At 43.5% G+C, this 14,188-nt stretch overlaps 1 protein-coding gene across 1 annotated transcript in view; it reads left to right on the forward strand.

The window, feature by feature from the left end:
• maml3 (mastermind-like transcriptional coactivator 3) overlaps positions 1-14,188 on the forward strand; it is a 102,156-nt gene that overhangs the window by 44,312 nt on the left and 43,656 nt on the right. Inside the window, exons 2-3 of the mRNA XM_062388489.1 lie at positions 1,155-1,892; positions 3,001-3,948. Of these exons, the coding sequence (XP_062244473.1) occupies positions 1,155-1,892; positions 3,001-3,948 (1,686 nt within the window). The remainder of the gene's footprint in view (positions 1-1,154; positions 1,893-3,000; positions 3,949-14,188) is intronic.

A 14,188-nucleotide genomic window follows, 5' to 3' on the forward strand; every position in this document is an offset into this window, starting at 1 on the left:
CCATCCGTCACTTTAATAGCATCCACTATTTCTTTGCCAACTTCATTAGGGTTTGAAATTAGCGAGATTTAGGAGTGAAATTGAGATTGAGAGCTTACTAAATTGCACAGAAACTTCCGTTTTTATCATGTAACTTTTTTCATCATACTCTTATTTGTTGTAATTTCCCATTATTTATCCCAGTCTATATATCTTCTTATATTCTACAATTCTAATTGTACCCATTCACGTTGCAGACAAAAGCCAGATGTTGCTGTGTTTTTTGATTCGTGAAAGGAGCTTTAGATACTTCACACTGCCATCCATCATCAGTCAAACAGATTTGGTGGCTAACTGTCAAGCAAGCCCCTGCTGAAATGTATATATCAGAGACAGTTTCCCCTATCTGCATCACCATGTGCGATTGCTGTTTTCAAATGTATCAACTAAAAGGTTGTGTTGGTGATGGACAATACTTGTTTGTTGTAGATTAAAGGTTAACCTAGTTAGATCTTTAGATTTCTCATGTGGACATGGACTTGGTTGATCCTCAATTCTGCTTCTTTTCTTAACTGTGCCTCGCACCTCTCCTGCTAGTTCTCAGTTTATTTTTGCTGTCCCTCCATGCCTCAACTCCTCTCCCACCCAGGTCTATGATAGTGATTACCTTAACTGCCAGCTACCGTCCATTAGCACCCTGTTGTTATCTTGTCTGTGCCATGGCAGAGGCACTTACGTCTAGGCTAAGAACGGGGTTGTGGATTTAGCTGGGGCAGCTTAGTCGCTTATTGGCCAATTCTAATGGATGGCAAGAATACTGTAGCTGTTCTTTTTTTATCTTTCCTTCCCTCCACTGAAAACCTGGAGTCCAACTTGCTAGGTTGCAAGTTTTCTCACACATGCATATGTGTACCGTGTGTAAAGGATGTGCTCCATATGAGAATTCAGTGAGATTGAGTCATTGCTGAAAGAACAATTGATTTGTCTTAGTGATATTGTGATTTTCAGCACACCTCTTGTATTCTAATGACAGTCGTGTAGAGAGGAAGCAACCTGTTGCCTTATTGGTTTGGTATCTCATGTTGTTACCATCCCTAGCACCTGAAGACCCAATCATTTTTCGTACTGTGAACACTTTTGGTCCTAATCTCTTTTCTTTTTCTTCTTTGTTTCAGCTCCAGGAAACTGTAAAGAGGAAACTTGATAGTGCACGATCGCCACTTAATGGAGACCAGAACGGCATCTGTGATGGAGGCAGCTACTCACCGACCACCAAACGGGTTCGGAAGGAGGGCTCTGGTGGTTTGGACTCACTAACAGGTCTCCCGAACAACAGCAACAGTGTACCACCCATCTCGCCTTTGCATCACCAAATGGACATTAAGCCATTACTTGGTGGGCCCAACACTTCCACCGGAAACAACACTACAAGCAGCAATGGCAACCATGTTGGCAGAGCATCAGATGAGCTGGGGAAGAACGGTGGCAGCCATCTGCCAGACATGAAGCTGAACGGCTCACTTGACCTGGAGGACAGCTTCGGCCTCCTCAAAGATCTGAAACAGGAGCCGTTGGATGATGCAAGCGGGATGGAGTCCTCGGATCCCCAGTCTCTGTCCAATCAGAACAAACTGTTCTCTGACATCAACCTTAATGACCAGGAGTGGCAGGAGCTGATCGATGAGCTGGCCAACACTGTGCCAGAGGATGACATGCATGACCTCTTTAATGAGGACTTTGAGGATAAGAAGGAGGCAGAGTTTGGCAGGCCTGCAAACAATCAGACACCGGGCCCGCAGGAAGTAGCAGGGAATACGACGGCACCTGGAGGGGGGACGGCGCCGGCCGCAGCCCTGCCTCCTCCTCCTCAGCCCCAACAGGGAGGTCCACAGGTTCCCATAGGTTCGCCACAGGTCAGTGTTTAAAGGGTCAACATGATGTCTTATGACTTGCCCCGAGTTCAATCACATAGTAGTTGAACTTGTAACTCACTTGTGAGTACCAGTTAAGGGGATTGTTAGCGTGTGCTTGTAACAGATACAATAAAGCTCACTGTCACTGTGTCCAAACAGCAACAGTGTTGCAGTGTGTTGTGCTGTATTTATAGTAGATATGCAGAACAATATGAAATAAAGTTTAATTGGTTAGCTGTGAGGTGTTTTGAGACAATATGGCTTCCAGCAAGACTGAAAACAGTCTCTTGTTAAAATGAGATTTTATGAATATTGAAAGGGCTTTAGTAATTGGTGTCATGGACATTATGTTATGAATAAAAAGTTAAATTGATATTTTTTATCCTTTATTCAAAAATCACTTAGCAACTTTCAAGTCTGATAACATAACAGGAATAATAGTTAGAGATTTGTTATTTATATATAAATTGTTTAGTTTAGGGGAAGGTTATGGCTCTGCAGTTAGTAGTAGTAGAATGAGATTGAGTAAGACTGAATTCTTGGGAAATACCCTCTTTGCTTTTGAAGTGGGAGATGATCAGCTACCATGTCTGTACTGTATCTGTGTAGCTGAAGCCTGAAGGCGATTAGCCTACTTTAGCATAAAGACCAGGGGCAAGCATCTAGTCTGACTCGCCACAAAGGTTAATAATGGCACATACCATCATGTTCAAAGTGATCTGATGAGTTACTTGCAATCTTTTTTAACTCATGTATACAAATAGAAATGTAAAACAGCAAGTGGTGAGAATAGTGGGAGTTATAGGCTATGACTATTATTTGACAAACTGCAGCGTCACCATCTTTTCAATGATTTTGTGTCGTGGCTGAACTCAGGCTGTACTACTGTACAGACAAGATGGTACCAAACCATTAACAGTGTGTCCATAAGATAGATTAAGAGGTGTTGATTGATGCTTGTTTGAACTTAAGAGTAAGCCTGGCTTTCCTCGTGTTCCTTTTCCCCTCCTCCCCCACCCCAACCCAGCACCATGTTTAACTATTTATACAAGAGATGATTGTACATAAGTCTCATCAGATCTTTTTGTGTTTGGACACGTCTCCTCAGATCCGACCATCGTCGTCTGGCCCTCAGTTTGCCACCACTGCCAATGGAACACCTCCGCAGCAACCTTTGCAGCAGTCTCCGGCCGTTGCCATGGCATCGGGTTCACCATTGCACAACTGCGTGGCTCGTTCCCCTCAAACCCCTGCCCAGGCTCAGACACAAGCAGTCTCCAGGCCTGCGAATGGTTACATAATGAACCCAGGCCCGGGGGTCAGTCAGGCAGGAACAGGATCCGGAGCAGCTGGGGTTGCCCCCGGAGGTCAGCCTGTAGGGCCAGTGACGCCAGAACTTTCTCCAGCCGAGCAGTTAAAAGCAATGGCTCAGCAACGTGCTAAACTACTGCAGCAGAAGCAGCAGCAGCAGCAACAACAACAAGCAGCTAACTGGTCCCCTGCAGGTGCTCCAACTAGTCCCTATAACTCTGGTCCCTTTAACCAGGACAAACCCAACAGCCCCATGATGTACCCACCACAAGCCTTTAACACACCACAGGGCCCTCTAGTGGCAGGGATGGCCCCAAACAATGGGCCCAAAGCCCAAATGAGCAACTACCTCCCTCACAACCACATAGGCATGATGGGACAGCAACAGCCAAACAGTATCAACCAAAACACCCTGTCCAAGCAACAGCAGCAACAGCAGCAGCAGCAAACAGCAGCCATGTTGTCCTATAGCAACACCAAACCACTGAGCCACTTCAGCGGCAGCGGTTTGGATCACTTAGGTCAGAGAATGACTCCACCAATGGCAGGGAACAATCAGGTCAAGAACCCCATGATGCCTCCCTACATGGGTGGTGGGGGACAGGGGGCGGGGCCAGGGCAGACCCAGGGCCCAATCCCGGGACAGACAGCCCACCTTAGCGACGAGCAAAAGAGGATGTTGCTGATGAAGCAGAAAGTGTTGAACCAGAACATGCCCTACAGCGCCATGCAGCCTCATGGACAGGTAAGGGAACAATTTCAAGCCTTTGTGTTGGCTGTGCAATGTTGTTTTGGTGCAGATGAAATGTAGCGAATACTGTTGCCCCTGCTTTGGCTCTGTGATGGGAGATTTTATATTTAGTTAAGTTTCATGCAGTTATAAGATTGAAATATTATTCTGATGTGTTCCTGTGTGTTTAAGACTGAAAACATGCGAGGGTCAGCTTGGCAGACTCAGATGTTTATTCGTTGGAGATACCTCTGTGTGTCTGTTGAGACAAGAGGTGACCAAATGTAAGTCTGAAGACAACACGCAGAGAGCTGATTGGATAAACATTCTACCTCTCTGAAAGGAGGGGCTTATTTAGTATAAGTCAAATGTGATTACATTGTTCGGTGCCATTGACCCCAAGTCAGACAAAGTGACATGGGTGCTCTGGTCCCTGGCCGTAGCCAGGTAGAATTGAATGAACCAGAATTGATAATTGTTTGCTGTGAAATGTAATTAAATGTTCCATTACAGCTCTGATAAACAGTTTCATTCGTCTTGAGCTCTGATTCCAGGGTCTTTCTTCAGATGCCTGGTGGTGTTATAGAATACTAAACCTTTAACCTTGGGAGGAGTATAAAACACCATTCATCCTTTTCCTGTCAATCCTTGAGTAGCTGTATGAAACAGGCTGTCCACTGCAGGTTATCAATAAATGTACTGATAACTTGAGCTGATACACCAAACGCCCAAAGGCAATGGTTCAGACATAATAGCAGGAGCGAAGCATATTCAAACACTTGTCTGGGAGAATTACAACCAAAAACATGAGCTGTGGTTTTATAAAATCTTCCAAAGGTGCAGCCAGGGAAGGTAAAATGGCGGTTGTTGCCCAAGCAACAAACCAGGGCTTGGAATAGGCATAGGAAAATGGCCTGTCGAGAGTATATTGATGCCTCTGCAACACTAGCAGCACTGATAGCCCCCACCCACCCCACCCCACTCCTCCACCTCCCCCAGACACACAAGAGCATGCACTCACACACCACACCAAACACCAAAGCTAAACGGCTCCTTTGCTCATATCCCCAATCTGTCACAGCTGACTGATGGCTGAGATTGGACCACTAAGCCAAGCTAGCTGCTGTCATTACAGAGAGCCCACCCCGGGCAGTTTGTTTCCTGAGCCCAGCGACCAGCACAGCCCACTCTGCATGCTTCGGTCGCTCTGCCAGGTGTCAGGTGTCCTCAGCAACCTGGCAGTGGACGTTAAGGAGATGTGGGTGGACTGTACCTTAACAAGTGAAATTCGCCCTTGTGTGTTTCTTCTCATGAAGCTGCTCATTATCTCAGGGCCTGGTATTATCGTCAATAGGAAGTGTGTGTTTGTGTGTGTCTCCCTCTCTCTTTATCTTTCTGTCTCTCTCATTCTGCCTCCCTTGTGTTTATGATATGACAACAGTCAGTCACCTCCTCCTCATCTCCCCTCTGGTGATCTCTGCGTCTCCTGTCCTGCTCCTCCTCCCTCCCTCCCTCCCTCCCTCCCTCTCTCTTTCTCTCTCTCTCTCTCTCTCTCTCTCTCTCTCTCTCTCTCTCTCTCTCTCTCTCTCTCTCTCTCTCTTCCTTCCTTCCCCTCTGCCAGAGACACTCAGCACCAATAAAGGAGCAGATTTATTAATATGGGGCCTTTGTGGCTCCTGCCTGGAGGGCTGTGTGTTTGTGTGCATGAGTGAGTGCGAGTCCGTGCACATGTATGTTTGTGTGTGTGTCATAGATTTAAGGGGTGGTGGGTGGAAGGGTTGTGTGTGTTTATGGGAGGGGGTTGGATTTATTTGAGTGAGCAGGGGAGAATTGGAGACTGGGAGGAGAGAGAGGAGAGGGATGTTAAGGGAAGAAAAAGAACGATTTAAAGAAGAAAGGCAAATGCATAAAAAGAGAGATTTATTGTGGAGTTTGGATGGAGCATATTAAATAGAAAGTCCCCTGACTTTCATTTTAAGAGAAAATAAGAGAGCGATGCCGAATTGGAGTGTTTGAAATATTAGATACTCCCTATTGTACTTACATTTAGCACAATCATAATTAGGGTAATTAATAATTAGATTTATTTTTAGTGTGTGGTGACTGAGGTCACTAAAACACTAGCAACTGTCAAGCATTGAAAAATACAACAGGAGTTATCAGGTCTGTGAAAACAGTCGCTCATTGTCTCCTGTATCTGTAAAAAGAGTTTAGACATATGTAAGGGTGATGTCAATCAGAACGATTGTTGAATAAAACAGATAGGAAAATCCTCAGATGGAATTATGTGTAGTACGTAGGTTTGTGGGGTATGTTATACTAAGGATTTTTTCAGACTAAAGACCCCTGTATGACATACATATGTCCTGTCATCATCACCAACATTGACTGTATACTTGACATCGATGTGTTTGTAGACCCCTAACATTGTGTTGCCAATTCAGCTAAGGTATTTAAACCATTAAGACCTTGACTGGCATATAAAAATGTGTTTAAGGGTTATTTGAAAATGATCCCATTAAGAGGGTTTCCTGAAAAGCTGACAAAATTTACAAAATTTACAAAAACTTCTCAGCCTCTGAAGCAGGTAGAGACCTTAGATTCTCTGCCGTTGAAATGCTGTTAGAAATACTGCTATTGCAAAACAAATAGACTACGTTTCCTAGAATACATTTTACCGTTACTGCAAGTATTTCAGCGAATTGAGATGTATTTGAGCAGAACATGATGACATCGTGGATGAGTCTCACCCAGCTCTAAAAGGAGAAGCATCTGGTCTTAAATGTAGATGCACACATATATTGCATCTGGTCTTAATAGGTCAATTGTACACACAATGGACAAAAACAATACTAAACTTGTCACGGTAAGAAATCGTGAAAATAAAGAGAACATATGCCAAATGTAACAATTGAGGAGGTGCTGCAGCTAGAAAATGAGTTCCCTTCATCAGATCCCATGGTTCAGAATATTTTCTCTCTGCCCTAGAAAAACCTGTTAAATGGCTATTTACTATTTCTGCTGTGTTTACAGAACACCTTCCATCATTTCACACTCCATGTTTTCTAGGACTAATTAGCTGTTCACTTTACAGACCCTTGGTTGGACTCTTCATGTAGACCAACATCTGCCCTTATGTTTTGGTGACTGTCAGGGCTCATCTTAAAAAGTTAAGGTTTATATGTGTTAGAGTGGATGTATGTTTGATGATTAAGTAATTTGTAATGCTATGTTGATCTACCCTGGGACAAGCCAGGCTAAAGCCTGAAACATGCTTCTGTGACTGCGTCCGGTCTTTTCATGCCGCTGTGGCGCAAGACACGTTTTCATTCATGCTTCCCCAACCGTTGCGCGTCTTACAAAGCCATTCAGCGCCAGAACACTAGGCGGAGTAATGCTTTTTGTCGAAGACGACCTTAGAGACGCCTTTCTTCTTCTTCGTCGATTGTTTTTTTACATAGCCACTGCGGCTCCTCGTAGCCTTTTTCTGGCGGACAAATCCGCCAGTCAGTGACAGGTTATACAAGTGATCATACTATCGGATATCTTCTGCCAAGTGCTGTTCTATTTGGTCCATATTCGTTCTTCTAAATCTTTTTCAATTTCTGCCGGTATTATGGGGCATGAAACCGGAAATGCAGCTCCAGAAGGGATGTAGAGCAGACCAATCACAGCATTGCGGGCTGAGTGAGCTTGCGGAGCTTTGCCGTAAATTTTAGAAAAGGGGGTCGACACCCGTCAGCACGTGAGGAGGGATACATAAGCACGTAAGGGACCCGGAAGGGCTCTTGCGCTTACGGGCCCGTGAAAACGCACAAGCATGTTTCAGGCTTAATCCAGTTAGCACCTGCTCGGGGAAACTTCAGCCTCGCTCCTCAGAAGCTCGTTAGTCAAGCTTTAATTGTTGCTCCCTTGCTTTGCATATCACCATGACGCTAATTTATGCCTGTTGTCGCGGTTACCGTCACCACGGTGGTGACGTCTCAGTGGAAGCAGCAAGTGGGAGCAAAGGCGTGTGCACAAGTCTGTGGAAGATGTTTATGTGATAGTCTGCATGTGACGGATGATGCAGTGGCCTCAGTGTGTGTGTTTGTGTATGTGAGACAGAAGGATTGTGAGATGGATGTGACTTGTTACACAAGCGTGTTTGCAGCTGTGTGGAGCTAGCAGCACTGGGTCGGGTATTTGGGATTATCTGGGTGATGATTGGATAAGAATAGATTGACAGGTGTTGGCCTCAGAGGAGGGCTGTTGGTGTCATCTCACTATTAATGGAGAAATATCTTTCTTTCTTTCTTTCCTTCTGACCTTCCTTTGATTTTAGAATGAGTGGTTCTTGAAAAACTTGAAAATATAAACATTCAACAGTTGGTTAAGGCCGTGTTGTCGTATCCACATAACCAACATCATCCATCACAACAATGGTATACTACAAACATAATTGCACTGGGTCAAAGCAGTGGAAAAGCCACATAGGCCTGTAGCCACTAAAACTACATATGATCAAGTTAAGTCCAATTTTACAGTTTGGCTTTTCACAGCAGCTCAACAGCAATTCACTGTGAATGAATCCCAGAACAAAACAGAAAAACAGCCTTCTACTTTGACTTTACTTCTTATCCTCTGTAAAGTTTCTAATAATAGGATTATTAGCAAGCAGAACTTGTCATTAATGCACTGCTGCTGTTAAAGCAACATACATAACACCATGCACCATTTAACAAGCATTGGTATATATTTCATATATTGACAATGATCCAAATAACATAAGACTGTTGTCATGTATGTGTACTCTCTAAAACATTGTCCATGCTTATGTCAAAATACATCTTCCAGGGATTTTCTTAACCGCACATTTCTCCAGTTATGAAAGCATCAGAGGGATGCTGCATATACGCTTGTATATACACCACAATCTTATTAAAAACCATACCACATAATGGAAAATTTCTTTAACATTTTAAGATAGGGCATGAGCCTTGATGGAGGTATGCACTCGTAATAATGCAAGTTCATGATGACTTTATTAAACCATATGATGATGAATGATTATTTAATCTATGTGAGATATAGATCCAATCTCAAATCTTGTTGGCTGCAAAAGGTAATACACTACTACACTATATGGTGTATTCTGTCTTCATAGGGATGTCATGGTTACATCATTCCTATGATGAAATCATGAATTATTTTCCATTCTAAATAAGCTTCAGTACGTGTCTATTATTTGCCTTGACCTTGACCTTTGACCGATCAGTTCTGAAAGTCAGTTATCTGGAGACCCCTCATGAACACAAATAAACACACACACAACCAAGTAATAATCTTACCTAGTTTGATGAAATCAGTCCATGCATGGTTGACTTATTTTGATGTATACAGACACAGTCAGTGAGTACCCTGCTACACAGGCGTGCAGGGTAATAAATCCATACCATAACATTTTTTTGCAAAAGCATTTCGGTAAAAATACTGATTATCCAATTCAGGGGAAGGGTTGCAATACACTTCCTATTTCTTAGGTCCACCTAGATTGAACTAATGCACTATAATACAACTGACCTGAAATAAATCTTCCTTCATGAAGATCTAAGTGTTTATTTGTTATTAAATCTGCTGAAGTGGATGTTGATTTATTTTAACGGTTATTTTGGATGCTAGAATTGTTTTCGCTGTTGAAGTGTAGGGGTTTATAGTGAGAGGTGTTCCCAATCTTTTGTAAGCCTTTATTCATATAAATGGGATTGACATTGGAACAAATCAACTTTCAATCAAGACATTCTTTATAAAGTGAACATTATAATTAATTTATCCTCATGAAGGAGGAGTCATTGCAGACAGGTTGTGTTACACTACATTAGTTGTATCTAGATGTACCTAATAAACTGGTGAGTGTACGTGTTACAGCAATGCTTTTGATGGTGATCCATTATTATTAGGAATATCGTAACACAACAGTGACAAAATAACTTGATGATAATTAAATGACTGAATAACCTATTGAACCATTAATGACATAACAAGCATGTTCTTAACAGACATGATAAAATAGAGCAGGAGTTTTGTGTGTGCATGTGTGTGTGCGCGCCTGTGCCTATGCCTGCGTGTGTGCATGTACTGTAGGACTTTCATGGTGTCGTACCGACTGCAGTGCACAAAGTAAACGATACTCATGCTAATAGCCCTCTGAGTCACGACTCCTCCCCACACACGCAAAACTTAACAATTTGTTAAAGCCTTTTCTGTTCTCTACCTTCCCTAACCCGCTCTGTCTCCAGAGCTAACTCTCTCTCTCATCATCCTCTCTCTTCTTCCTCCCCTTTTCTATCCTCCTTCTCTGAGAGCTCTGACCTCAACAAGGTATCAGGAGTGGTACACTGTCTTTGCGCGCACGCACACTCACACATAATGTGATTTTACCTTTCTCATAACAGACTGTCTCCAAAGCAGTGTTTTGCACCATTGCTTTGATCACAACAGATCTCTCTGTCATAGTCAGACTGGCCAATGATGGTATCAGGAGAAATCCTGACACATTATTAGGCTGGTGGACCATCAAAGAGTCCATAATGTTTTTACCATCCTCAACAGCTAAGCAGAAGTCAGCACAACACCAGCTCTCTGACAGGACTGGGTTTACTGATCAATGACTGCTTGCCAACTTTAGACATTTTGGTATTCATACAAATTTTATTTCCAGTTAAGATTATTTCTGTAAATATTATGACACATGAACTTTGAACAGTCTTTATTACTTAATAATATCGTAATCTAGTTAAATGCTCAGAAAATGTTTATGTTAACAATCTAAAGAATATCCTTCTGAATATCTGTGAGGGTGAGGGTTATTGTTGCAAAAGAAAATCCTGTTACTGTCAGGGTATATTTCAAACTACATGGTGAAGGATGGAAGGTGGGTGATAGGAAGAGAACGGGGAAAACACACGATTGACATAGTTCCTGATCCATAAATATGGATATCCTCTCTGCCAAATAAGAACAACTTTAAAGGTCACATTGAAATGTGTCCAACAGACACACACAAACACACAAACAGGTCTTTTATATACTTTCAAATATTTGAATCCTCTTTGTTTTGTATTTATTTGAGCTGCATTGGCAGCAGCATGAGGGAACGTGATCCCCCCCATAACATAACACACGCAGACTCCACCGACTGAAGCTGTTGGTTTCACTCTGACAGTTCCAGAGAAAATATACTGAGACAGACCATCCCCACCCATTCAACACGCCCATGGGGTGTGACAACAAGGCTGGAAAGCAAATGTCAATGCTCACCTCCACCAACAGGCTGCTTGTTCTGAGCATTGTCATTGTATGGTGGAGTGTTTATTACATCTGTGAGTGTCTGGCTGGAATTAAGCCCTCTCTAATATTAACTACAATCTACAATACTGACCTGCAGGCCTCACTGTGTTGGAAACCAGTCGTGACACAATATGTCTGTAGGCTCATGGTGTCTGAGCACATCTGTATGTGACTCTGGTATGTGCATATGAACAAGAGTGTGTGTTTGAGGAGGGGGGGGGGGCGTAGATCATTCTTATGCTGTGTCTGTGGGCCAAAAGGAGGGAGGTAGGGAGATGTAGTCAGAAGGCTGCATACTAAACAGACTGCTGTCACCCCGCCAGCATCTCATGAACACACAAACACACACACACACACTAAAAGCACGCTTGGTTGCTCTACCTCTTATACACACACTCACAAACAGCCCCCCCCCCCCACACACACACACATTTATGTCCACAATACTCAGACATGATGCAGACACACACACTCCTCATGCTAGCTTAAACTTTGGCTGCCTTGCCCGTCTGCCGGTTTCCATGGCAACCATTGCCCACAGCACCTTGCAGACCAAATCAATGGCAGCTCCAAGACTAGGGTAGTGTGTGTGTGCATGTGAGTGAGACTGTGTTTTGAACCTGTATCTGTATATGTGTACATGTGACAGCCTCTCTCTGTCCAAATGTTCAAGGCTATGAGCAGGTTGTACCGAGTTTGATGATAAATATGGCATAAGGCTCAGCTGCAGATTGTATTAACAGCGCACTATCAATGTTAAACAAATTGGAATGAAGCCTAGAATAAACAGAATACAATGTTTTCCAACATGTTGAGGGAGATGAGAGAGAAGAGAACAGTTGGCTATTAGAAAAAGTATGAGGTCAGTCCATTAATTTAGAGTAATAATGTGTGTGTCCCCACTTGCTAATCACCTTGTTTGTGTTGTTGGCTTTAAATGTGGCCACCATGCCAAGTGTCACATACACACATACACAGACTATCGCAAGGGACGACACAGATGTGACCCCGCCCTTGTCCCTAAAATGCACCCCATCCTCCCCATCTGCTCAGTCAGATGCTAGCACACACAAACACATACACACATACACACACACACACACACACACACACACACACATATTGCAACTTCCCGTTTACACCAGTCCCCACTGTTAAGTGACACACTCCAGCAGGTATACAAACATACACACATGCACACCCTCACACTCACACATGGTCTGTTGGAGCCTCTGCATTTTCATGCCAGCCCTTCTTCTCAACCCCAACCCTGTCTCACCCTTCTCTCAAGTCTATCACTCTTCCACTCCTCATCATTCCTCTCTGTTTGTGTGCCTGTGTGTGCGTGCGTGTGTGTGCGTGTGTGTATGTGTGTGTGTGTGCGTGTGCGCGTGCGTGGGTGTGTGCGTGTGTGTGTGTTGGGGAGTAGGAAAAAACAAAAAAGGCAGGAGAAGGCAGACAGAGGGCTCTAGGACGGGGGGGGGTTCAGCGAGGCTCTTTGAGGATTAGGTGAAGAATTTTGACTCTGTCTTACAGAGGAGGAAGGAGGTGGTGTCGGTGGTGGTGGTGGTGGTAGATTGACTCCTTGGAGCAATTTACCTCAAACGGCTCCAGCACAGCTAATCCGCTCTTAAAGGAGCCTAATCCAACAGTTTGTACCTGAGAGAAAAGAGAGTGGCAGAAAGAAGACAGGAACACTGAGAGAAAAAGGGAGGGAGGGTGTTGTAGAAGCACCGGGAGAGAGAGTGATTTGTGTTAGTCTCTCTGTATGCTCCAAACAGAATCAGATTTGCTGCTTATTTGCCATTTAAAGGCAATGGACACAGTGGAAAAGTTGGCTGGTCAGAATTGCCAAAGTTTTTGCACATTGTTAATCCTTAACCTGAATTTCAGCAGTGTCGGTCAGCAGCAGTTTTTACCATATTGCTTTGGGCTTTTTGATTCTGATTTACTTCCTGGTGTCTTAGTTTTGGGAGCTTTTAAGTTACATCTGCTGCAGATAGTGATTCTGTGGCAAAGGCATCAAACTTCCAGTTGGAGTGAGTACACTAGCACTTTGTCTCAGTGTAGGCAGGAACTCTGCTGTTTTACTTCTTTTTTTCCTGCTGGTCGTGATAGATTAGAGAATTGTTGGTTTTTAAATAACTAATTCGGTGCCCTTTCTAAGCGTGCATGTTTGGAATTGGCTGTTTGCTTGGCCTGTGGGGAAGCTGGTTGCAGCTTTCTTACCGAAACTGTAAACGTGACCTGCAGTAATTGAGCCGTGGTGGAGTAAAGACCTAAGCTGCACCACCACTGATGCACAAGCTTGACTTAAAGTTCAGTAAAGCTTATTTCTGTTAACAGAACCCCGCAATGAAGAATCAGTTGTTGTTGCCATTTTCGATAGCATGCTGTAGACATCACTTTCATTGATGAGGTCCAGCCGCTGCTGCTACAGAGCGCTGTTTTCCTGTTTATTCAAAGTTCATTCCTATCGAATGGATTGCCTGACTGAATCGCGCCAAATCTGACCCTGCTCTTCCTTCTTCTTAACATACACATACCAAGTGTGAAGCACATAAGATGTGAATTTTCAGACTACATAGAAACACTTTTAGTCAAACTGGTTTGTTGTCAGTACAAATCTGTTTATAGTAGCAATTTGTGCTTTTACACCTATAGTTAGCTAAACACCAGATTGGACCACAGTCTGGACAAGCAGGTTAATTTGGACCTTTCCGTTGTGAGACAGCAATCAACAATAGAGGAAGAAAAACAAGTAGAAGCCTTACTCATCTCTCCAGAAACGGAGATGACTAGGCACACATGATTGCTTTCAGTCTTCGCCTCAGACAATAAAATGTTTGGACGATGAGGACGTTCATTTTGCACATTCAAACTACTGTTGAGTACTATGCCTGAAATTGGTGATGCTATACCAGAT

This window comes from Platichthys flesus, chromosome 5, assembly GCF_949316205.1.
Source record: "Platichthys flesus chromosome 5, fPlaFle2.1, whole genome shotgun sequence".
NCBI lineage: Eukaryota > Metazoa > Chordata > Actinopteri > Pleuronectiformes > Pleuronectidae > Platichthys > Platichthys flesus.